The following is a 27,116-nucleotide window of genomic DNA, read 5'->3' as shown; positions in this document are numbered from 1 at the left end:
AAAGTTGAATCTGTGTGTGAGAGACTTTACTGTTACCCATCCCCTTAGATGTGTTTATTTATTGATTGATTCATTTATGTAAACTAAATTCTAGCAAACCACATAATTCTAGACTCATCCTATTAATTTGAGTTTCATGTGAAACATTTTCATTACCTGTACTTCTACAAGGTGCACAGAGGGGACTGTAGACAAGAATTGTCTGGGTGCAAAGGAGACTTTGTACAGTGAATTCCAGATTTGCCTTTGCTGAATGGTCATGAGCAATGGCCATGTTGAAGGTTTTTCTCCCTATGGATTAGGATGTCACCCATCACTTATGGGTTTCCCTACAACTATCTCTTGTCTGATATTTTGATGTGAGCTCATGTTTTAGCCTTTCTTCCAGTCATTTCAGGAAATAATTTTTTCATTCTTTTTCAGCTGTTATTTTGCATAAATGTATAGCCCTTAAATGTCTTGAATTCCTTTTCTTTGGAAAAATTTCTGGAAGTTATGCAACAGATTTTGAAGGCATTGCCATCAGGGCACAGAGGCAGATAATCAGATGGTATAATCTTAAAAAATTATAGAAAATATTATAATATCATTTATCTTCAATAATCTCTTTTTTATTTGGAAGTAATTTATCTCCAATGAACGAACAGTTAATGGTCATTAATATTCTGAGTATGAATGTTTTTATATTTCTTCTTTTTATCTTGATCACCTGATTACATTTCTTCTGTCAGGTTTGGACCTCAACTCTGTGTCATAATTATTCTTCTGCAGTAATATCTCGGTAAAATAAAAAAAAAAAACAAAACTGGAAATAATATTTTGACTTTATACACTTTCATATGCTTAACTTGATAAGAGATCTCCCTCATGATTTTATTTTGTTATACTGAAGCACAGTAATACCCAACAGGTTTAAAATGTTTCCATGGTTATATAATACAAAATAAGACTTCAAATGTGAATTTTATATTCCAATAAGTTTGGTGACTGTTGATTTTAAAGCATATTAGATCATCCATGAATAGAAGGCCTTAGAGCATCAGGCTGTTTAGGAACAAGTGGTGGACAATTTTGGAGAACTTCTCTTCGTCGTATTTTTAGGATAATTCAACTATTGAAGATAATTTACAACTCTGCTGGTTCTATAACAGAGACCTTATGTGATGGAATTTATATCACTTTTCCTTTTAGACATTTAAACCACATGTCATTCTAGAAAAACGAGGACAAAGGTCCAACAAAGAAGTGATTTATTTTCAGTTAAAATACTAGCTACATTAAAACCACATGTTATTAAGTACTGTATAACCAACCATGCTCAGAAAAATGCTTACGACACCAAAGCTTGCTTCAAATGTTTCTTTTTTTTTTTTTTTTTCCCCCAAAAGAATCTTTGGCAGTGCACACATTAGCAGATTGTACCTGAGCTGCACAGTACATTGACTGTACTTCTCCCTTGGGGGAAAAAAACTATTAAAGTGCCACAGTACAAATTAATTCAGTTCCTTATTGTTTTTCTTTCTCACATTTCTGGATGCTTGAACTTTTCTATCCCTTTCAGTTATCATTTCATCTCTGTAAGTATCCCTCCTGAAACAGCATAATAAAATTAATGATGCTAAGACTGAAACATAGTTTTTCAAAGTGAAATTATTTGTATTTGGGGCATATTAGCAACATGAACTCTCATAGTGCTCCTTTGAGAAGAGTAAACTAACACACAGAACTAGTGCACATGAATCCAAGATCAGGAGGGAAATTGGAAGATTAAAATTAAGGGGCCCCAATTTTGTTTTCAGAATACAGATGCTGAGGATAAGTTTCTATCCTCCTTATGCTACACTTCCACATCAGATTGCCTAGGACTTTGAGGGATTTTTTAATGCTAATGTTGCCAGGTGAGTTATCCAAAACTCAGTGGAGGTGACAAGTGAAGGATTTACCCTGTAAAAAGTAGTTTCTGCCATTCCACTAGGTTTCCAGGCTGGTTCTGTGAACGTGTGTCTGGATCATACTGGCACAGAGAGGGTGCTTGGGGGACTGGGAATTCAGCTGGCTTACCTGTGTGCTCCTAAGAATGCAAACCTCTGTCAAGTGCTGTTGATTCACTGTTCAGATTCTGTTTAATTTGCACCTTGCATGGACTAGAAAGGCTGTTCCCATGCTTTTGAAGAACTGCACAAGCATTAGTGAATCACCACAACACCACTGTCTCACAGGTAATCACTGGACAGTTTTAGCCTTAAAATGGGATTAACCACTTTCTGTCAAACAGTCTTTAAACCAAACAGGGATCAGAAGCAGCAAATTTCTCTGTTTGTATGTTTGAAATCATTGTAATTCAGATGTTACAGTCACATCTTGAAGTCATTAATACTACCTTAAGCTTGCCTGGTAATCTCATTTTTTCTGAACTTGCTTAGCTCAAGCAGATTCTGAAGTTCTGATTCTGCATCTGCAACATGCTAAAATTTGTAGTGTAAAAGGTACAACAGCTTATGTGTCTTTTTTAAGCTCTTGGCTGCATAACTGAAATAAAGTATATGTAGTAGACAATATAGTTTGTTAGACACCAGAAGCTCCATTAGAAGCCAGTGAATTAAAGCCAGCTGGTTTGCTGTTTGGTGTCTTGGATGGAGATCAAGAGACCTCACAGTGGACAAAAAGGACCATGTGGTAGACTTGATATCCCATGCTTAAATCATAAACTGTCACATTAAATTTTAGCATAATATGAATAATTCATGTCCAAAATTATTATTTAATCACCTTCCCAATAAGTTTCTGCACTGTACATTGCACTGTACATTGTATATATATATATATATATATTTTTTTTTTTTTTTACCAGCCTGGTGAGGACATCTGTAGTCACATCTGAAATTGCTGCCTAGCTGCAGTAAGTAGGAAGTACAAGCCAGCTGTGCTCCTGCTGCATCCTTTGCCTTTCCTGAAGCACTAGAAAGATGTTGCTGCCACCATCTCTGAGAGAATATTGTGGTGTGCAGTATGGCAGCTATTGCTGCGTTAAATTGAGAGGAAAAGCCCTGTTTTGGCTTCTACTCCTTGGTGGTATTTGGAACAGAAAGTTTGTCTGCCCTGGCATCTCTAAATTTCATTTCCCAGTTATGGATTATTGTCCATAAATTATAGTCCTGCATTGGTTTTCTTCCCTAAAAATAATGCAAGTTGATAGTACATTTTCACTGATCAAAATTCTGATTCTCTCTGCGTGAGTCTCAGGGTTGTCTTTTTCATAATATAGATGATCACCTACCTTTCTTTCATATTTCATCGTCCAACTGACTTACCTTTTCCCTTTCTCTAGATGTTTCCAGATGTGTGGCTGAGAGGAAGTACACCCAAGAACAAGCTCGCAAAGAATTTCAACAAGTGTTTATCCCAGAATGCAATGATGACGGCACATATAGTCAGGTTTAAAATGTTTTCATTCAGTGTCTTGTATGACTGGAAGGTCAGAGTATGTGTGTTTGAAAAGGTTGAGGAAGAGACAAATGTAATGAAGGGAAATGTAATTTCAAAATTAAATGTAATTTATACCAACATGTCAAAAAAAAAAAAAAAAAAAGAAGGAAAATCTGTGTTATGTGTTGAGTCCTGGTTCTCTTTTTCACAATTGGCCAGCAAAAGAGCTGGCCAATTACACAAACATTACCATTGTTTGTGTAATACACTCCCTGTTCTTCTAGGGAGGCAGCTGAGTCATTATTGTAGCCCCCGAATACTCATCAGATGGTAAAATGCTTGTAATTTGTGATCTGTTCCTGATTTGAACCAGAAATCTTGCAACTGGAGTCCATATCTTAAGTGCTAAATCATGAATCATACAGAATCCTTCTTTATTCTCAGCTGAATTTCTTCACAAGCATGTGGTCTGAGACTAATTTACTTAGATCACAGAATTGAGAAGGAACACAGTTAGAAGCTTATCCTAAGGTATATATTCCAATCATGGTCCCCTTCTGTTCCCTCTGTACTTTTGGTTTTGGAGTTGTGCAGAAGACAATTTTTTTAAGCATGATGAGGCAAGTGATATTGGCCCTTAGAAAATAAAATGCAATTGGTTTTTAAGCGGAATTCCAAGAGTTTCCTTTCTGACAGCTTGGGATATGAATAATGCTGGCAGAAGTACTCTGTCCTGCTCCTTCAGTGGGTGGAACAGTATGTTCTCTATGTGAGAAAAAAACTCAGGATTGCTTGTTTCAGGAACAGTTTATGTGTCCCTTGAGAAGCTTCCTTGTGAGGTTTTTATAACACCTGCACCTCACTCGTCTAAGACAGGGTGTAAACAACCACATAGTTCAATAGTTTTCTCTTACATTTGATTCTGAAGGACCTACCACACTTAGCTTGAAACATGCTTTATGCTAAAAAATCAAATATAGGACTGAGATGGGCCCATTGTGGGTTATTGTTCTAGGTTTTGTCGATACAGTTTGCTGGATAAGTTTCTGTACTCACGTGCCGTGAATGCTGTGGGGTAACAGGCATCTGTCTGACAAGCTGCACATGGTTCTTGCTGTTTCTGACAGGTTCAGTGCCATAGTTACACTGGATACTGCTGGTGTGTCACTCCCAATGGCCGTCCTATCAGTGGTACTGCTGTGGCCCACAAAACTCCCCGCTGCCCAGGTAAATCTTTTTGTCTGGCTAGGTTATGATGGCATGTCATGAACAGCAGTTTATCTGTGGCATCTGATTAGACCTAAGCAAAACAAGTTTTCACTAGAAGAGTGGTTCAGAAACAGGTGATGGTGGAAGCTGTGGATGCCCCATCCTTGGGGTTTGTTAAAATTCAGCTGGATGAAGCTCTGAGAAAGTTGGTGTAGTTTTTTATGTATCTGTGCATGAAGTCTGAGGTCACTGCCACTCTGAGGTCATTTAAGCCTTCCTGTGATTCTAGGATCCATCTACTTTATTTGTACATTAATCTAGCTATTGAAGGTTTTCTGCAGTAGTCATTTATACCATATTTATGTGTCCATATATGAAACCTGGTGACTGAATTGCTGATGTAGTACTTTATGTTATAAACTCTCTTGCACAAAAACTCATTGCAAAAACTTTTCAGAGGGATTTGCATTTTTTGATCAATATTTAGAGTACAGGGAAAAAACATAGTGGGGGTGACCATTTGTAACATAGCCCATTGAAAGAACTCCCGCAGCACATTCCGCAAATGACCAAATCCAGAGGAGAAATAATAAAATAAAAGCATTAAGAGCAAAATGAAAAAACTGCCTGCAGAAATTAACTGGCAAATCAAACTCACTGCGTTGTATGCTGCCTTTTGTCTTCTATCAGGACAATTAACAAGTTTTGTTTTTCAGGGGTTTGCTTCTGACCCTATTTCATTAACACTGATGATAAATATAAATCCTGAGTGTGTTAATGGTTGTCAGAATCGCTGTTCACACCCCTTGAGGTTGAGAGAATTGTACAGAAAGAGCTCTACAAATATTTTTACACTCTATCTATTGTTTAACTGATTGTGCTGCAGCACCATTCTCTGTCAGAAAGTGGAAGAAATAGCTTTAAAAAGCCAATCCTGTAATGTGAACAAGGCTGAAAAAGAAAGTGAATCAGGGAATTTACCTGTTCTGATCTACTTCAGTCATTCAAGCACAACATTGATGTTTTTAATGAATAGATGGAGGAAGGAAGAGACCACTGCAGAAGTTTCAGCAAAGTTTATAGAAAGTTATTTTTATTCTTAAGGTCTTTCTAGTTAAAATGACTTGCAGAATCTTTCTACATCTTGACTGTAGGTAAACTTTATCCAGAAATAATACTCTTCAGAATATTCCTTTTAACCCAGTCTGAAAAGTCACTGTGAAACAAGACTCAATTGTGAAAAATAAGATAAAATATTCAGAAATCTTAAAATAGGGGAAAATGTGCATTCATTTTCATTTTAGTGTCATTATCATTTATGACTGATCTGCATCTCCATAAGACACATAGATGTGTCTTCTTTGGCTGTGGATGTGCCTTCTTTAGCTGTGAATGTGCCATCCCTGGAAATGTTCAAGGCCGGGTTGGATGGGGGTCTGAGCAACCTGGTCTAGTGGAAAGTGTCCCTGCCCGTGGCAAGAGGTTTGGAATGAGATGAACTTTAAAGTCTCTTTCAAACCATTCTGTGATTCTATGATGCTATGGTTGGGACAGCATTTTCGTGCTTCAGTGTAATTTTGAGTAGAGACGTTTTTACATGTCCATAGCCAGGGCTTCTCTGATAGTGCACCTTTGTTCTTTATCTGCAAATCTATTTTTATATCCTCCATTTATATCCTCCCTGCCCGTCCTTTCACTGACATCAGTAAAAAAAGGGTTATGATGATGCTGAAAGTTCAATAAATAATTGTTTTTCAGGTGTCTTATAACACATGGCACTATTTTGGCTCAAAATGTTGTTGAATTATTTGCTATATTTTCACTTTTTGTATTTGTACTGGTATTACTGAGGAACAACTGCAGTGTAGTTCCCAGAAAATTAATCAATTAATATGAGAATTATTCTATATCACTACAGGAACCTAACCCTTGTTCCTCTCAAAGGAATTCATGTGCCTAGCAGATAAACTGCCAGACTGCTTCAGCTCATTTTTGGAGGGGTGGGAAGGGAAATTATTTTTACAGAAATGCTAAGGTCAAGGTCTTAATAGGACTCAAATTAAATTTAGTTGCTCAGACATAAATAAACTGCTCCAGGGCACAGGTGAGAGTATTCAGAGTCTGATTTTGATCCATGGAGAGATTGTAGGTAATTTTTCAGTTGTTACGAGACCCTGGGGGATTATCTCTGCACATTTTGTCCCCTGCTTGTATCGGTGTTCTCATGTTTTACTGTTCATCACTTCTCCTTTGTCCCTCAGGAAAGAAATCCAGCCACAGCAAAATTTGGAAGTAAGGCTTGAAATGCTAGGGGATTTTACAGTGGTATTGGCTAAGGACTCAGTTTTGAGAGATCTGAAGAAACCTTATCATTGAACAAAGAAGGCAGTTACACATTTTCTCAGAAAGTTATGGGGTATAATAAAGCAAAATTTAGTTCGTTTATTGCAAAATGAAAGTCTGATGCACAAGTGCATCTTTCTCCCATTTCCAAGTATGTATTCAAAATTGCCATCTGTTTAGAATAACAGAGCTGGATTTCTTTTTCCTCGCAAGAGTGTTGATGTTTTCCAGATCACTATTGATTCCCTTTTGTACTTTTTTATTTAGTACAACTATGCACAGGAATTTTAACCAAAACTTCAGTTGGTCAGCTGAAGTTGTGTAGATATATTCCTGTTTCAACTAGTATTACAGAGATGCCAATACTGTTGTCCCTTGTTAGTCCAATACACTGTGTCTTGCTAGACTTGATGCAGGAATGGCCTTGCCATTTCTGACATGCAGGCAGATCTCCTGCAGTGGTAGCATCCTGACACCGGTGTGTTTCTCTATTCTCAATGCTTCTTTGTATTCTGCAGGCTGGATGGTATATGTATTTTAAAAACATTTATACAAATTTCTAAGTTTGCCTGTACCATACCTTTTTCTCCCAAGATCAGTTTTGCCACCTTTTTCCTTTAGAGGAAAATTTGTACAGACAATTAAGATGCTTTTCTAATGATTTTCTTACAGGTAATGTGCTACCATGGAATGTTTGAAAATTTTTTGCTATAATGAAAATATTCAGTTAATTTTCAGTTCTAGGTTAGTTCTTCAGCAACTTCAGATAAGGTTCAAATACATTTCTAATCAACTGTGCTGATCTGAAATGATGGGATAATTTTTTGCTTTTCATTCCCCCCCAGTGGAACAACCTTTGATGAATGCCCTGGAATAAGAAAGAAGAACATGGCAGTCTGGAAGAACTTGACTTTTAATAGAGGAAATATGGAGCAGAATTTAGAATGGGCAGTTAGGAGTTTGGTTTAGCAATTATAACCCCTATCCATGCTTCCCATTTACTTTGTGATACTGGGTATGCAAAACAACCTCTACATTTCCCTAACTGTTAAGGTTGATTAGCTGAATAACGTGGTGTTTCCTAAAGTTATTTCAGGTCCAAAAAGTGTCCCATGTGTATTTTTTATGTATCAACAACAGTTGCCTGAGCCATTTTTTGCTCATTGACTTGTTCTTGTTGCTCTTATTTAAGCTTCCTGTTATGCAAGAGTCTAAAATATGGAAGGATGAAGGTCATAAACAACATTAAAAAATGCAGGACTTTCCAACTGTTTTATGTAAACCTTTGCTTTAATTACTATATCCTTACCTGAAAGACGTTCTTCTTCCATCCTTTTCAGTTTTTCCCACATCAATATTTGGTACTGCTAAGACACACATGATAAATCTCAAAATGTTGTTCCGCTCCATGAAAATATTGCAGGAGCAATGGTGAGAGGGACAGTAAATCAAACACATTCCCATGATGGCATTAAAAAGAAAGCTCCTTAAAAATGATTCATGTCTCCCAGTACTTCCACTAAAGAGCACCAGACATAAAAAAAAGGACGCTTTTACAATTCTCCTTCTCTGTTATCAGCACTACAGGAAACTACAGAAATTCCATAAGCAGGGAGTCCTGAGAAATGGGGCAGAAGCTGAGAAGCAGGTGTTATATTATCATTGGAAGATACAGTCTTTGCCTGTTGTAGGGGGTTTATGCCCTATTAAATATGCTGGGCTGCTGCCAGTGAGATTGCAGAAGTATGGAGACATATTTTATTCTTCTGTGAAGTAGTTTTGCTCCCTTTTGATTAAGATGGTATGATCATCTTTTATGGCCAAAATACAAGTAAGTACCTTTAGAAATTCAGAACTCTTCTAGTATAGTACTGTGATCAGATATATGATGGCAAAAATATATTTGGGAAGGCAACGAACTTTTAAAGTTTACATTAAATTGTTTTCATTAGCTGGAGAAAAATATCCATCCTTGAGTCATCTAGATATTTAGTCCTCATACATAGTTCTTTGCCTATACATACACAGTCAGACACAACCGTAGGTGAGATAGGAATAGTAGGGGGAGTTTACCTTTCCTGATATCTGCATTCAGTGATTATATATCAAATCTTCTCTAATAGGAGATCAGAAATCATTATCTGAACTAGATAATAATAGGCTTTCACCTTTTTTTTTTAATAGCCCAGTCCCATATGATCAGAATTATAGAAAATGGATGTGCTAAAATCAAAAAACACAAAACTCACATCACATTCTGTGCAATATTTATTGTGCCTCAGATGATGTTAGAGTAAAATTGGATGGAATTGCGGGGTTTGCAATAAACTAAGGCATGACTATGTCTGCCTTTAAAAAAAAATAAAAATCATAAATAGATGGCTAACCAAGTGTACAAACTTGAATGGTGTTAAATTCTTCCTCCTAAAGTAATGCTGCTGAACCTAATATCCCTCCTCATCCTCCATCATTCCATAAGGATATTTATTTATGTGGTGATTTGGTTCCTTACAGTGTACTAACTACATTGCCTAACTTTCAGATAAGTTATAAGTTGGTTTTGTTTCCTGCCTAGCTGAAAATGTGGGGATTCATCTTGATACTGAAGACACAATTTCCTAAAAACTTGCAAATGCAACTTCCTATCATCACTTCAGCTAGAAGTGCTTCTACCTTAAATATATTCAGGAAATGGTAAAAAAAAGATACAAACTCAATAACTCCTTACGTCGAATTTGAAGACAACAAGAAAAGTTTATGCTGCATAAATTGAAAATTTCAGGTGGAACTATATGAAGGGCACAGGTCTTCTTTTATAGGAAATTCGGTGAATATTATTGTTGACTTCTTAAGACTATTAAAAATTAGTGTTAGCCCAGTAAAGCTAATTTTCATAGAATTAATCAAAGTTCTTTCTGAAATTAGATTCAGTATGATTGTGTTAGTTTTTTGTACTAGTTAATGCCATTCTCTTCCTCCATCCATTAATTTTTCATGAAAATTTAGGGTAAAAAAAATCAAATTCAATTCTCCCAGACTTTAGTCATTCTCACCATTTCTCATATAGACAAAGTAATGTGAATGCATCTGGAAAGATTTTTCTGCTTTTAGTTTAAGAGGTGGGATATAATTTTCACCATTGTGTTAAATTACTTATGTGTAAAATGAGTTCAATTTATACTAATAGTTCTAATGTACATAGAGAGACAACACTGGTGCCAAACTGGAGCAGAATGAGTAGCAGTTCATCACACACATTCTCCCTGCTGAGACATCATTTCTACTCACAAATGAAAAGTCTGTTTAAAATGCTCGTGTGACTGAGAGTCGGGCCTAAAGTATCTGGGTTTGCAAGGAAATTATAATTATAAGCCTGTGAACCAAAATGAAATTCAGAAACTACAGAGTTAATAGCTGGATGAAATTTGAGGAAAGATTGGATCACTGGTATTTAATGCAATTAGAAAAACCTGTAATTTTGTATGTAGTACTTCCGAACACTGGAACATCTTATTTGAGGTCAAGCTGAGTCTTTTATCAAATGTAAGCCAAGCACCAAAGACTCAGATCTTCTGACTTCAGCATAAATACAAAATCTGCCTCCTTTTCAGAGTGATCAGCATGGATTAGTATTGGAGCCCATTTAGAACAAGCTATCCCAAGCACGCTTGGATATAGTTCCTACAATGATAGTGACTTTTTTGCCTCAATTAATACTGATGCATCACTAAGTTTATTCAGTTTCTGGTGACTCAAACATTATATAATGAAAATGCACTATTGCCATAAAAGGAAACAAGTCTAAACAAGAATATTTTAATATGAATTTATAAAGCTGTAATTTGGATATATAAAGCTGTATTAAGAGCTGAATCCATCAGAAGGTTACTATCTTGGCTGCAATGCTATGTATTCTTTTATGGAGGCTTTAAAATCATCAGGGCTGATTTGTAATGTTAGGCATCTTCCCTCTAGCAGACTCCTTGTCTAAACTTCCTGCTAAAGTAGCCATCAGTTCAGTATGGTAAGCAACACCTGTGATTTAGTGGGTTCTCTTATTTACACTGTCCTTTTAGAACACAAGTATTTGCTTCAAGGTTTGGGTTTCCTTTGTTTTTTTTTTTTAACACAGTGATTGTAGTTATTCCAATAACTTAATAAATTAAGAAAATTAAGGCAGCTAAATCATTTCATGCACATAAAAACATCTGTCAGATGTGTCAGACAAGTGGATTTTTGGTATTTTTTTCTTTTTATTTTAGCAGGTGTGTGTAAGAAGAGACTGTATTGTAAGAATGGAAAGACTTTGTGTTTTTAAGATTTGATCACTCCATGTGGCTCTTCAGAGAGACAATTACCACTTTTAAAGGTGGTTTTCAATGCAGCAGAGACAGATAAATTGTTTAAAAGTGTCTAGTAATTAGAATCATAAGAATGGAAATGGCACATAAGCAAGAAATAAGGAAGGACTTTTATTTTAAACCCTAAGGACAAGTGCCCCCTTGAAAAACTACTAAGAAAATTAGTGGATTCTCCATTTCTTGATGGCTTGAAAGCAAGGCTGGATTCTGTGTTGGGTTGGAGTCCAGGCTGGCAGAATAAGTTAAAATATAGACTTATATATAAATAAAACTTACAATAGAATAAGTTAAAATCCATATCTTGCAATCTTCTTGACTCCCTTCTCGCCCCTACTGTCTCTTCTCCCAAGGGCCACAGCTCTGGGGATGAGCCGTGAGCCCAGCTCAGACTCAGGCTCAGAATAAGGCTCTGTGTTCCCCCAGAACACAAACACTTTGCCACACCAGCATAGGGTTTCCACAAGGTTTTGTGTGAGGCCTTTAAAGCAGAAAAGGACAGTTTTTAATCTGAGCCAGGCCTGGCCTAGAGGCTGAAAAAGCCCCTCAGAGCATCTGAGGTGTGAAGGCAAAACTGAGCTGAGGGAGAGAGCTGCCCTGTACAAGGGACAGCAAGGAAGTGGTTCTGGGGTGATGCTCCTTCCTGCAGAACCTGTCCTTGCTGGGGCGGTGGGGAAGGGAAAGGGTCATCCCGCAGCACATGAGCATGTTCTTGGACTTGTGTCTATGCAGTGTTTAACGCTACCTCTTTCTCAGGTCTTGTGTTGGCCAAGAAGTGGAGTCTGGCAGTGTATGGATTGTGCACAAATGCAGAGGTCAGGCAAAGCTAAAACCTTTGGTTTGCAAAGGAAGAATTTGCTGATATTTATTGATGTGATATACAAAAATGAATAATTAAAGAAGAACTGTGTTTCTTAGATTACATATTAGAAGTGAAAATAATATTTTTCTGGTTAATTCCTTTTTCCAATTGTAGGTTCAGTGAGTGAGAAGCTGCCACAACGAGAAGGTGCAGGCAAAACAGGTAAATATCTTAGTTGACCTTTAAATATCTGTGGGAGACACTACTGTGGTTTTCCATATATTTAAATTATCAATATAAATTTGTGATACTTTGTAGCTGCATGTGTAATATATATGCATGCATGTTATTAATTTTATATTTGCATTGCAGGTGTTTAGTAAATGTATAAGTATAAACATATATATATATATATGTATGCATAGACACTATATTTTTCTAGTCTCAGTCCTATAGAATTTGCAATTCAGTACTGTTTGGACAACAACTTTCCTTCCCAATTCTATACTCTGAAATATTTTCCCATACTTTTTGCTTTTTCTGGAGGACAGATTATTCTGTCGGTTTGATAAAGACAGCATTCTGCAGTCCCAAAATCATGGGAACTGGAGTTCTCACTTTATTTCCATAGCAATCAGTGCTTGAGTCATCTTGGACCCAGCACTTGGCTTTATATTGTGATTAATTAATCTGATGGCTTATATTTATGGCCAGAAGATGGTTGTTTTTTGATATAGGTTATGATGTTTATCTTTTTGGCAGAACAAAATCTTATGTGAATATGACATAGCTGATAGACTAAAATGAATGAGATGTCTATGCTCTAAACAAAATTAAAGTTTACATTCCCCCAACACTTGAAAGAATTTTAGATTCAGCTGAAAACAACATACTGAATATTTCCATCAGTTACACTGCTTAAATTAATTTTAAAGAAGTGACTCATTTTTGTTCTAATGTTAATGCCTGTCTGTTTGGTGCATGGTAAATATAACTGAATTTTTTTACAGGTGCTTTTGCAGCATTGCAATAAACCTAACTTTTAAATAAACTATAGTGCTGTTAGGCTAAAAGAATCACTATTTCTTTAAGGCTAATAATTAGAAAGTACTGAAAAATTGGTCCTTCAGGTATTTCCAGACAAATTGTGGGTTCCACTAACCTTAGGTTGCTCATTTTCTTCAGGTCTGGACTTTCATTTTAGCTTTGAACTGAATGAACTATTCCACATACAAAACTTGACTCGTATCCTTTATTTTTGTTTTTGGCTGTGATGGCTGAACTACTGAACCCTGAATGAACAGTCATAGAACAAGGAAATGAACACAGTTTATCAAATCTCCCTTCTTACCATGTCTATTTGTGTCTTAAGTGACATGCATTTTACTCATGCCTGGTTTTCGTTCTCCAGCACAAGCCTGCAGCATTAAAAGACTTCTGACCTGGTTCCCAGGTGGTCCCTGCTTCTTCTCAAATGCTGTCTTCCTCTCCTCACCCTTCTTCCAGATGGTCACTGCCCAATGCTTTAAATAAAGTAGTGTTGTCAGAGACATCCCAAATTCTTTAGGGACTCTCACAGAGTAGGGACCAGGATCATACATCTATATGAGTTAAGGAGCTGTGCTTCAGCTTCACGGCCAGTGTAGTAAAACATATTTTGTAACTCAGCTTGCAAGGGCACAGTAGTAGTTTTTACAACAACCATAACACTCTCTGCTCCTCTTTCCTCTGTGTGTTCCTGTGGAGTAACCAGGAGTGTCTGCCCATACTGTGGCCCAGCAAACTTAGGCTGGTTCACAGTGTACTCAGTGCTCCACGGGACATGCTTCAGACCTGCAAGGTGTGCTCTTGAGGACTCTCCTCAAGAGACAACATAGACTTAACTTGAGACAGTCTCCTCTTTCAAGATGTCTCATAGATATGGAACTGGTAAGCCATATCTGTTGTACTTGTGCACCTTGCTTTCTCTGGGTATTCCAATATGGAAAGAAAACTTCCAGCTGCAGGTATTGGAGGTCAGGGGCTTTGTTAGCATGTTTGTAAATTTAAACATTAAACGGAATAGAAATGAAGCTTAAAATATATTCCCTTATATGTTCTCTGGCTCCACAGTTCTTCCCTCTATCCAGGGAAAATATTTATACTCTGAAAAGCGCAGGTGTCAGAGTTGGGATCACATCCCTTTTTACTGATTCTTAACTGACTACAGGACTGTGTTCTTAGTAACTGAACTCTGACAGCAAACAGAATTTAAACAGGTTTATGTTTAAATATATGGACTGGTATGCATTCTTTCTACCAGCTGGAAAGAATTTTGCAATTGATCTGTGAGATATCTAATTCATATCAGTCGTTAAACATATGTTGTATTACAACAGCAGCAACACCAAAACTGTTTTAAATGCTGCTTTGCATTTAAAAAGCAAAGTTCAGGAGCCTAATTTTGATTGGGCTGATTATCACCGAGTTGCAGCATTATGCTGAATTTCAGAAAATTGCATAAGATTAAATGTGTCACAAACTGAAATTGTGTACCAAAAAATAATTAGAAAAGTGTCATTTAAATGCAGACCCAATTTCTGGCTTGGGTCTGGGTAATATCTGCCTACCATAAGTTACCTTCTGAAATACTGGGTTTCCTGAGTCACATACTGATTGATGATCTAAATATGTGTCTTGATTTTTAGTACACTAGGACTCTTGATGACCTCTCTGAAATTAATCAATGGTCTTATTCCACCACCCAGAGGACACCACAGAAATGCCAGCAAAACTAATGAGGAGTGACAGTCTTTCATAGCTTTGGAGCAAAGAATCCTGCCATTGTGTGAACATGAAGAATGAGCACTCTTAAAAGAAATCTCCTTATGCCTTGGATAGATAATTTTGCATTGAAAATAAGCTCCCATTGCTGCTGCTTTGGTTTTGTATAAAGATCACTATTCCATGGGTGGAAATTTGGTTTTACCTGCTATCAATACGTACTTGGTACCTGTATCCCAAACCTTTTGCTGTGACCTAGACTGTGACCCTTAGAGGCAAAGGTCAAAGTGACCCCAAACCTTTTGCATGATTTAAAGACAACACAGACTTAAAAATACCCCATACAGTGATGGTAATAGCAAAGAGAGCAGGAGACTCTTGGAATTGCACTAGCAGGAAGGAAAGGAAAGAGACAGTGTGTTAGCCTAAAAGCTGCTGCTCTCTTGTTACCCAGGTAAGGCTACATGCCAGAAGCAGCTTCTCAGTTATCTTTAATTCTGTCTTCCATGAAAATGCCAAGAAAACAATCTGGAAACTATTCTGGTCTGACATCCACTTGTGAAACTGCAAGAAATAGTAATAAAGCCTTTGCACGGAAGATGCTGTTTACTGCAGTACACCTTGGTCTTGGAGTTAGCTCCATGCCACAGGAAAATATTACTGGAAAATATGTACTAGCATGGCCTCCTGAGTCATATTTACCCCGCATCTGCAATAGTTTTAAATAACAAAAACATAATAAAGTGAAGATGGGTCTTTGGTACCACTCAGTTTAGCAAAAGCGTGTTTAAATAATTTTTTATGTTTAATTTTTCTTTTCCAGCGCTACGTCCATAGTGTTTTACTGAACTTAAAATGACTCACATCTTCTTGTAGTTTCTGTAATTTTCCCTCCCTCATTTCTTGCAGTAATGGTTGGTAGTGGGTGGATGGAGAATGCTGACCAGAGGATAACAGTTGTGCAAACAATATTCTGGTTATATAATCTGTGAATCTTATTTGTAAATCAACCTGATTCTTAAATAGATCCTGCTGTGCTTTAAAAACCCTTTGATTTAAAGGTGTCTGCAGCCACTCCAGACTGGACATTCCCTCCAGACTGTTTTTGCTTTTACAGGTCTCACTTCTTCTATAAATTTATCTAATTATTTCTTTAGAAATGCTGATTTTTTAGTTATAATCTACAGGTATCAATGTGCAGCATTAGAAGTGAATAATTACACTCCAGAGGGCAACCTGATTACTTCATGCATCACCAAAGAACTTGCAATAAATTCATCATCCATAACCTCAAACCCCATCCACTTATAAAACATAGTCCGTTTATGTAATAAATCTGTGCTGTGTACTTCCTATAAAGAATGTTTAAATTATTGTTTACTGGCCGGGGCTATGTGCAAATCATTATTTTCAATAATGTATGTACACTTATTTAGCTTACTCTCATAATTGTAGTCTCCTTGCAAATCTTTTCCATTCTGAATTCAGATGATGCCTCAGCTCCCGCATTGGAGACTCAGCCTCAAGGTGATGAAGAAGGTGAGCGAATTTAACAGTGTGGTATTAAACTGTGCAGTTATGGACTGTATTCCACAACATAAAATGCCATCCTAGGAGTATATACAGCTGCTGGGGCAGTTGCAAGAAATTGCAAACATCTGTTCTTTTTTAGGAACAACAAAAGACAACAAACACAATAGAGTCTTACAGGCAGTGAATTTTGTATGATAATCTGGAGATAAGACTTTGTGAGTGGAGACCAACATCAACAATTTTAATTGTCATGACTGAGGGCAGACACAGGTTTTAAACTTGAGCCAAAGTGCAGATTAAAACTCTTTGTTCAAGTGAACAAGTCAAAGGGTAACTTCTATCTTCTGCATAATGAATAGTAATATCACTGTAAAGGCTGATGTTTTGTGAGGCTTATTTGCCTCTGGAGAAATGAATTGCCATTAAATAACCAATAATAGTCCTGTGTTATGGCTGCCTTGTCACTCACTGCTAATCTTGCAGAATTTGGGTCTGCAGTCATTATATATTTTGAGTCCAGAGTAGGATATTTTTATTTTAATTAAACATAATTTTCATCTAAAAATATTTATTTCAATCTTCTGTACAAATAGGATAAGGAAAGGACTATTCATGCCCTTGCATTAGTAATAGTCTTAACTGCCCTAATAGAAACCAGTGTGGCCTTTTTTTCAAGATCCATGTTTCTTTAAAACTAGCCACATGCTATTCAGTTGCTAATAACTTTTAAAAATGTTAACATTTATAAAGTATTTTCTGTTGCCCTTTTTTTTCTTAGATATAGATTCTCGTTATCCTACCTTATGGACTGAGCAAGTAAAGAGTAGGCAGAACAAAACCAATAAAAGCTCAGGTAAGAAAGTTAGGTCATCCTTACTTTGCAAAGCTCTCCTGAAGATATGCATGAACAATTTTAATAACCATCATTCCTCCACTCTCGTGGATAGTGCCTTAATGATTTGCATGGTGATGATTTACTAAGCTCATGCATCATATGTTCCTTTATAGAGAAGCACATCTGGCCAGGCTTTACTTGGCTAAAATTATATTAGTCCATTAAAGTCTCTGGCTCACACCTGTTTGCATCTGTTAGTGGGCCAGACATTTATTTTTTACAGTCTTTTTAATTATCTTCTTTGTTATTTTTGGGTGCTATGTAGCAAGAAGGGGCTTGTAAAACAACAGTGTGGGTTACATTTGTTTGGTGGTAAATCTTAGGAGGCAGACTTGAAAAGAAGCAAGCTCCCATCAGAAGCCATTTTTCAGTGAGCAGGAATTGGAAAGACGGTGTTGCTTTTTGCTACATCAGTCACCTACTATTTATAAACTGATCACTGATTTGGTGTGAATTTATTATGTTGCTTTTTAAAAAATAATTGTGGAATTGTGACTTTATTTATTTTCATCACTGTTTAGAATTGAGCTTTTTAAACCTGGACTAGGAATGTCAGATGAATGTCCTAAGACTGAAGTCTTTGGTATTCAGATAAATTCAGTGCTTTGGTGGATGATGAATTTTGATGCCTTTCTCATTGCTCCTTCCTTTCAGTGGGATAAACTTTAGAGAATCTTCCTGGTTTCTATTTCTGTGGAAAAATGCATAGTTTGAAAGGAAACATTAATGATATAGGCTATGATTCAGTAAATCATCCCAAGCCACACTTCAAATCCAGTAGAAATTGTGGTTATGCTTTATATTAAGTACTGTGCTTAAGTATTTTACTGAATTGAGGGCCAAAAGCATTTAGAGAAGACAAACAATCATCATAAGAAAGAAAGCAAGATGCTAAAAGGTTTAAAGATTCCTTTATACAAGCTATTTTTAAGATCAGTGCAATAATTATTAATAATTTTTTCTCTCCTTGATTTAAATAGGCACTTAAGGGAAGGACCTTAAACAGTGTAGGCAAGAGTTTGAAGCAAATACTTTTCATGCTGGAGATTTAATTTTTCATTTCTTTAGTCAGTGTAGGCAAGAACTCCTTTGGGATTTCTGTAGCATAAAATATGACTGTAGAAATCTGTCACTGTTAGGAGTGTTTGTTTAATTTTTACAGTGCTAGAGACTAAAGTAAGACTTCTTGAGTTTGCAGTGTAGCTGCCAAAGCTTCAAAACACACACACACACACACACACACACACACACACACAAACAAAAGTGGACACACAGAGACAAAATAAAAAAGGTGGATTCATTTCTGGGAACTGGTAACCTCCAGTCCATCTAAAAACACATTTACAAGAGAAGAGGAACCAGAAGCATAGTTTACCTGTGTTGTGACTCCTAGCCCATCATGAAAAGCATGATTGTGTTAGATTTGCTAACAACAGGACTTGCTCTCGATGGTGGTGCCATACCCAGGCTAGTAGAATTACTTCAGGAGGTTCTATGCAGAAAACCTTTCTGTAATTTGTGGCTATATCTGATGTGTCAGATTGACATAATCAAACAAGGTGAATCTAGGTGCTAAAAACAGTGTCCTCACTGATTGTTGTAGGCAGGTTTTTAAGGTCTTGAAAAAAAAAAAAAAGAGTAAGATTTTTCCCTTATTACCTCTCAGAGTGGTGCCAAGGCTTTTGGGAACATCCACAGAGAATCAACTCCAGACTGTTAAGTGTACAGAGCAGGAAAGACCTTGCCACTGAATCCAATGGATTGTAAACTTGCCATCTTCCCACTTCCAGGCTTCAATATAATGGATAAATATAGTTGTCTTCTTCACTCAGTTAGCTTAGTAAACTCTGATTCAGACTTGGTCATGCAAACATCAGAAAGCTTATTGAAAAGTATTTTTCTGAGGAAAATGAGAAAATTTATCTCTGCGTAGGAACTGTGTTTATAAAACAAAACATGGAGCTAAATTTATTCATAATGGGCTTATTATTATTCATTGTGGGCTAGATTTTCCATTGTTTTTCTATAGTAATCCTAGTGCTGTCAAAGAAATTCTTGAGGTGCAAATAACACTATCATCTAGCCCTGCCTATAGAACATAACTAAAAAAAAATACAAGACTAAGAATTTCAGGCAAGATACTAATATCCTATTTAAAAACTTACTATTTTTAGTCTGTACTGCTTTCTTCTTGCTAGTTTTTATTTGAATATATGTTCTAATATATCATGATTAACATGTCATCTACAAATTTGTCTTGAGCTGAGAAATCAGTCTCCTTAGGAGAAAGTTTTTGTGAGTTAAGGTCACAAAATAATACATTAAATTGATTTTACCCCTCATGAAGTGGTTTGCTTTTACTATTCTGCAAATGACCTGCCAGTTACAATTAGCCAGTAAAATCAGTATAAACTATTTTAGGTTTTGGAAGATAGGAAATAATAGCTCAGGAAATTCTAGTTTATATTAGTTCTCCAGTGCATTCATTTGACTGAATGAGCCTAAATTAATTTAGCACAGAGTAATGGCATTTGCAAGACTCACAGATGTGAGGCATGAAATTAGTGGATTATATATCCATGTTCTATAATGCCTTCTAGTGTATGTTCTTTTTGTTGGCTCAGAGAAATAGGTCTTTGCCTTCACTTAAGGCATTTGTGGAGTGGTATTTAACCTATTAGCTTTTGAAAACAAAATTTTACTCCTGGCAAAATGCCATCAACACTGGATTATGTTACAATAGCTCTTGTTTAGAGTTTAGAGTGGCTGATTTGAGTAAAAACATCCCAATAGCTCTTTTGGTACATTTAAGATGATTTCCAAAATACTTTTTCTTTCTATACTTAGACTAGAGTATTCATCTCATTGCTAAAATAGGGTTTGCTGAGATATTTTATACATATGTCACAGGGCCTTTGTAAATATTTTATGACTACCCCCACACTCCTCATTTCTTTCTCCATTTCACAGAAAATATTGCAGATTTGCCATATCAGATTGACAGAAGTAAGAATTTTACCAATAGCTATAGAAAATAAACAGAAAACATTGAACAAGGGACTACATGGATTCTGATTAAGACATCAAAATGCAGCAGCCTACTCTGCTGTGTGTCTGTGAACTCAGGGTCTAAATTCCTGCTAGGAATTAATGGCTAGTTTAGATCTGTAGCTGATATTAAGGTGTCTGTGCTTTAGGTGAACTTAGTCCCACACCAGTATCAGTTGGAAATCTAGGTACTATGTGAGTGGAGAAGACAGTGCAGATGCTTTCCCATCACCTAACAGGGAAAATCCAGTCCCCTGAAGACAGCTCAGGATGGACTGTAAATCTCTTAGGTTCTCCTTGCTATATCAGCCCTATCAGAATCCCTGTGGGATTCTTGGAAACACAGTGTGATGTTTTTCAGAGGTTGTACACCATTTTTTTGTGTGTGACTACAGACAAAGAAAGTGTAGTTTAATTCTTTTCACAATGCCCAGTGAAACTTCAAATTCATTTTGTTAGCTTGAATTTGAGAGCCATTATTTTCAAATAGTCTGTTGTGGGAGCACTTTCCTGAGAAATAAATAGGGTGAGTTTAACTGATAACATTTTTAATGTTCAAAAAGGTTTTTAAAGTATTCAGCAATTTCTCAGTAGAATCTGTGCACCACAGAATAAACCATACTTAGTGTAAAATTTAATTAATTTTGCAAATACAGGAAAGAAAAAGTCATCCCTAACCTGTAATATATAGGTACTTAAAGACCTTAGAAATTCTGGTGATAATGTAATTCAAGATAAAAAAAATGTTTGAATATTGTTTCTAGTGGCTAAAATACCATACAGCTTCACCTATTTACTATTCGGTTCTATTCTTTTATTATTATATTTTCATCTGTTTCTGTAAAGATGTAATAGTATCGTAGCTCTAAATATTTATATGTTCATTGGTCATACATTTGTTGACTGTGTATTTAATGAGCATTGTAGAGGGGTTGTAAAGCTGGTGTTTATTGTATTGATGATCCAGTATGACCAGTATGACCAAAACAGAAGAGAGGAAGAAATTGTTGCCTTTCTTTGTTGACCCAATAGTTCACATTTCATCTGAACCACACAAGCACGTGATGCAGTGTTTGTGCCAGCTCCGTGATTTCTGCCATCTTTATGCTTATATGCTTTAAGCAGGTGCTAGTGGACAAGCCATACATAATCCATCATAAAATAGGGCTGACTCAGAGAAAATCCTGATCTGCCATTAAGGCTTCTGAGGCAGGGTCAGGTTTATGTGATTATGACATTTTTCCTCCAGAATGAAGAATCCTAAATCAGAATTGTCTCCTCAAACTATGGTTTTCGTGATTTCAAGAGTGCCCAGATTTCAAACCCTTTATCTGGATATTCTGGTAATGTTGAATCGTCATCATCATAATTTTTTACTTCACCTATATGCATGTAGCTTTTTATTTAATTTTCTGGCACAATGGAGTAGTGTTTTATTCCTGCCTTTTTGCTACAGACTATAATTTTCAGGACTTAAAAAATCTATTGCAAGATTTTATCAATTAGTCCCAGAGAGTTCGATCCAACAGGAGTTTCATTCTCAAAACACACTCTGGGAAAACACTGACGTGCACATACAGCAATGTATTATAGACTAGCTGCAAATGCAAATGAAAACAGTTTGTATCATGTCTGCTGAGAATACCTTCTTAAAAGACTAAAATAATGAAATCTAAAGTGATAATTATGTGTCTGTATCCATACAAAATAGCTGGTTGCATTTATCTGTCTGTATAGTCTGAATCTGTTGGCAAAGTATGCCAGTGAGATTGATTAATATAACAGAGTGACATTCTAACAGGTGAATGTAGTTTTTATTGCTGTGTCATCTGACAGCTTCAAACATTTGTACGTTAGAGTTTTTCTCACATGGAAACTATGTTGGTTGTCAATGAGGTTTCTGTCTCGTTAACTTGCTTGTTTTGTTTCTCAGAGGCAATTGTTCCAGTGGTATCCTGGAGCATTAATCATTCCCTGAAAGTCACCTCCTGAAAGGACCAAGACAAACCTTGTTCCATACTCTGATGCTCATTTTCATTCCAAACTCAACCTGACCAACTTCCTACTGTTTTGCCTATCCTGACAAAAGTCAGTCCTAAAGTTAAAAAAACTTGCATAAAAAACATCCCAAAAAACCATTTTCTTTCTGTAAGAGTTCATGTGCCCAATTACATCAATTCTAAGAGCCATTCCTTTCTAAGCACAGGAAAATTAATAACCTAGAGACAGAAAACTGTGTAACAGCTCAGTGACTTTTTATTTATTCTCATTAATTGTTTCATTTTCCAGATGATGCTTTTAGTGTTCACTGAAGATAAATTACTTGCAGCTGAAGATGTGTGAGCTAGCAAGGAAAGATTAAGATCCAGTTGAACGTTTCCACTTACATACTTATTACAAAATAGTTAGAAGTTTTCTAGAAGTATTTTGAATTAAGCTTATTTCACAATGTGGAGATTTGAGATATGAAACCAATTATAACAGAAGGAAATCAAAACGTATATCAAAAAAGTGGGGAATGGCCATAGCCAAAGGGGGGGAAGAAAGTAGTTTAAAAGTTTGTTGCCTGCCTTTCAGCAGGGGTTTCTAGGAAGTCATGTGTTGTCCTGCAGAACCCTGGCTAATCTTCCATTCTCATATTTGCTTGTATTTGGCATTAAAGAAGGGGCAGATGAGGATGATGCCTGCTTGCTCTTAATGTATCATGCCTATATTGGACATTCAGAAATGGACTTCAAATTAATTAATAAAGTAGATTTGCATAGGAAAAGAGCCTGAATAGAAGTGGTCCATTAATTGAAAACCAATGAATTACAGAACCAGAAAAACTGGAAGCTTTTTGCTTGTTACTAGCTCATTTCAGCCCTAAAGACAGCGTTTCTTTCCAACAATTAGTGAGGTATGAGCCACACTCAACCATGGTAATTGCTTGTGTTGTAAATGCAGTCATTAGCCATAGCTGGAGAAGTCACAAGCATGGTAATAAATTGTTGAAGTATATCCATGTCATGCCTAGAGGATATGACATTGTCATGGGCTAAAAGTTACAACAGCCTGTTGGACATCTGTAATGTTTGGGCACAGAGGTTTGATAATCAGAGTATCTGAAATGCAATTGACTTAAGCCCTAAAAATGTCAATTCAAACCGTGAAAGGAAAGTAGAATAGAAGGCACAAGTATTGATTTTAAATGCCTTCAAACCTCCCAACAGGCTGTAAAGTCAACACAGGGATTCTGTCAATGGGAACTCAGTCCATAACAAATGGGCAAGCTGTATCTGCCGAATTTTAGACAAGTTCAAGTCCAGACATCTTTACTGTGAACTTTCTACCTTGGGCTTATCTGCAGTTTGGTTCCCTACACAAGGAAAGGTACTAGCATTATTTCAGGACATCTACAGCAAGTCCAAAGATTTTATGTTAGCCATAGATCTGCCTCTTGGGTGTTGTAAAATCTGTGGGTGCTGAAAGACATGAGCTGGTAGAACAATTTTTGTTTGGCCTGTTCTCTCAGCAAAGTGGTGCATAGCAGTTAAAGAGAAAAGCATTGCATGGAATTTTAGTAAGAAATACTCAGATTAAGACTAAAAACTTCTAAACACAATCTTATAGCCTTCTCAGACTCTTTGGGTTGACTCCTGTAGATTATTCACTAAATGTTCCTTTTAGAGTTCAAGAAGGAACTAAATTATTCAGAGTGAACTATAATTTCTGATTGGTATTTTACTCTAAAGTTAGCACTGTTAAGAAACTACTGGGGAGGGAGATCCATGAGGCACTGTCACAACTTGTGATATGCACTACTATTATATTTTAAAGTGTAGGAGGTAGTTCTCTACTTCTCCTTCATTTGCTGTTGTTTTTCTGTCAAGAATCACAATAATCTTAGAGTAGAATTCTTTCTGAATATTGCTTGCAAGATATCCTCTGGCAGCTGAAAAACTCACTGCTTAAAACCTACTGAATATTCACATCACTAGGGCATATCAGTAAATGGTTTGACTTAGTTCCTAATAGAGAACTTTGTCTTATTTTAGCTGCAATTTTTAATGATGCTCTAGTCTTGATTTACCCTTTATAAAAGAGAGAACAGTACTCTTCAACCTCTTCATGTTCTTCACCAGTGAACAAAATCACTCTTCATACTCTGGTTTTCTTTCTTGTCCTTGCCTTGCTTTGCCTTGCCTGACCTAAACTGGTAAAGAAAAATTCCTGTTTACTTTCAATTCTTTCAGAGTTGTCCAAGAAGATTAAATTTTCCAGACCTCCCCACACTTCTTGTATCTTATGATTCATTCTTAATTCATAGGCTGCAGGATCATGCTTATTATAGAACTGTCCTATCTTTAATAATCCTTTTCACAAGGATTTTCATTTATCTTCATTTTAATTTTACATATTAGTTCAAAATCTTAAAAAAGATCAAGCACTGCCATTTCCAGCTTTTTCCTCCCACTACAGGGAAAGACCATCCCCTTCTAAACCATTAGAAAAAGAGCTCTGTTTTAGATCCAGTTGATGTTCCTTATCCTCAGGATGTTCCAGGGCTTTACTGGACCCCCCACTTGGGGAGGGAAAAAAAAACCTGTTTTATGCAAGGCTGATAATTTCTATTTTACTGCATGTGTTAAAATTTGATGCCAAAAGATAGTAATCTTTCCTGACCATTTTTAATTATATCACATTACTTTCTACAGCAAGTAAATGACAAAACAGTCCTGCTTGAAGTTCTTTAGTTTTCAGACATGCACTCCTCCACCTACCCACAGCTTTCTATGGTTTGCCAGACATCAGATTGCATAACCATAAAAGCATCAATAAGGTCCATAAATCCCAAGAGGAATGTCAGGTTAATGATCTGTATTTTAGTGACAGATGAAAACAAATCATGTAAATCATGTTAATGCACAGAAACATATTAGGCTGGATCATATCTAATGACATAATCTTTCTAGGAAATAGATAAAACTTTCAGTCAAGACAGTCTGGTTCTGGCTATGGCTGTACTATGATTGCTGGGTAGTATGTAGAAGATAGGTCTTCCAACAGGGTAAACAGTAAGAACTGTCAGGCATTCCATCATCATCCAGTGACCTGATAGTTAGGAGAAAATGTCCATGTTCTATGCAGATGGAGTTTCTTCTTCTATCATGATAAGTCAAATAACCTGCTACCTATCCTTCCAATAATTGAATAAGCTTTGTTTGAAAAAGAAGTGAAAACCAGTTATATGGACTGTGGAATTCTACTGCTTGATATGCAAAAAAAAAAAAAAAAAAGTTCTGGCTGTTTTTAATGGAAATACAGACCGTGGGAGGACCATGTAATGTTCCCGGTAGATCAGGTTATGGCTAGTCATGTTGGTTTAAATTTGGAGGGATTTTTAATTGGATGATTTATCACATATGAATTCCACATTTCTTATTTGCCAAGCCATGTATCTCTGAACAAAATTGTTGAAGAGGCTGACAGCTTATTATTAACTTACAGTTAAAGCATTGCTTAAATATTTAAAAAAAAATCTTGGCTTTTTCCTTAATTCTGTAACAAATTGCCACGTGATGCAGGAACTTTTTGAGGCTTCATCAGTAACTTTAGTGCTCTCCATTTGGTGCAAAAGCAAGAGAAATTCAGCTCCTACAGTGACTTCTATGTGATGGGTGGAATTCACTCCCAAATCTGTGCATTGGCCACATATCTGCAATGAAGCTGTTCCATTAGTCTGACTCTTTACAGCAGTGTCTGCTTTTATGGACTGCTAAGGTTCAAGGTTAATGCTGTCATCCATGGATCCTTTACCCTACCCTGTCCTTAAAGCAATGTACTGGATTCTTTTGTTAGTTCCAGTTTACAGTGTAGAGCCTCCTTTCCATGCAAAGCCACCCCAAGGGTCATCAGAGCAAGGAAAGTTCTTGTAGGCAAATTATGTTACTAAAGTACATAAACCCACTTCGAGATCTTCTCATCTATACCCCAACTATTATGTTATGACTGGCTTGCTTTACATTTTACTGCACTTTGTACATTGTGCTCTGTCATCTCTCAAATAGGACTGCTCCAGAGAAATGTTAGGCACTATGTTGTCCCTGCACTCTGCAATGCATAGGAATAACTGCCTAGGAATAACATTAAGTATTGTTTCCACAATGCACTATATTTCTGTTTTGCTGGAGAAGAAGCAGTGGTTGAAGAGACAGACCACTGTTTTTTATTAAGCAATTTTTAATACCCGTTTTAGTTTAAAAACAGCAGGCTAAGTATCTACAGTCATCCACAAATAAAACTATGTTTAAATAAAATTAAGGCTGTAAATTAAATTTCAAATCTTAAATTCTCTTGGTCAAAACACAAGAGAAAAGAGAGGGTAAAGCTTAATATGCCAAACTGGCTAAAAATGCAGTATTCTGCAGTCTTACTAGGGAACTTGTTTTTTAAATACATGTATTTTCATCTAAAAAAGTGCATCTTCAAGACAAAAGTTCAATTAAAAATATCTTCAAGTAACTGAATGGTTTTGGCTCAAAATCTTAACAGTACATTATAATGTCTTGTTGGAACTGTAATTTTGAAACTTCATTAGTTCTTCTTTTTTTGAGGGCTGGGTCCATAGGCTGACGGTATATGTAGAACATAATCATCTCCCCATTTTATAAACCCAGATACTTGAGGAATCTTGTACTGTGTTGTTCTCTGTGAAGTTCAATACAAACAGCTTGTTGAGGGGTTTTGTTTTGTTCCC

At 36.4% G+C, this 27,116-nt stretch overlaps 1 protein-coding gene across 3 annotated transcripts in view; it reads left to right on the top strand.

The window, feature by feature from the left end:
* SMOC2 (SPARC related modular calcium binding 2) overlaps positions 1–27,116 on the top strand; it is a 141,183-nt gene that overhangs the window by 54,109 nt on the left and 59,958 nt on the right. For 2 of the 3 annotated variants that reach the window (XM_053939203.1, XM_053939202.1), the window contains exons 3-7: positions 3,329–3,435; positions 4,554–4,653; positions 12,313–12,360; positions 16,390–16,440; positions 17,213–17,287. In XM_053939203.1, coding sequence (XP_053795178.1) covers positions 3,329–3,435; positions 4,554–4,653; positions 12,313–12,360; positions 16,390–16,440; positions 17,213–17,287 — 381 coding nt within the window. The remainder of the gene's footprint in view (positions 1–3,328; positions 3,436–4,553; positions 4,654–12,312; positions 12,361–16,389; positions 16,441–17,212; positions 17,288–27,116) is intronic. The other variant, XM_053939204.1, reaches the window with a different exon arrangement.

The sequence above is a fragment of the Vidua chalybeata genome, chromosome 3 (assembly GCF_026979565.1).
Source record: "Vidua chalybeata isolate OUT-0048 chromosome 3, bVidCha1 merged haplotype, whole genome shotgun sequence".
Taxonomy (NCBI): Eukaryota; Metazoa; Chordata; class Aves; order Passeriformes; family Viduidae; genus Vidua; species Vidua chalybeata.
This window is presented reverse-complemented; position numbering and strand designations above follow the sequence as displayed.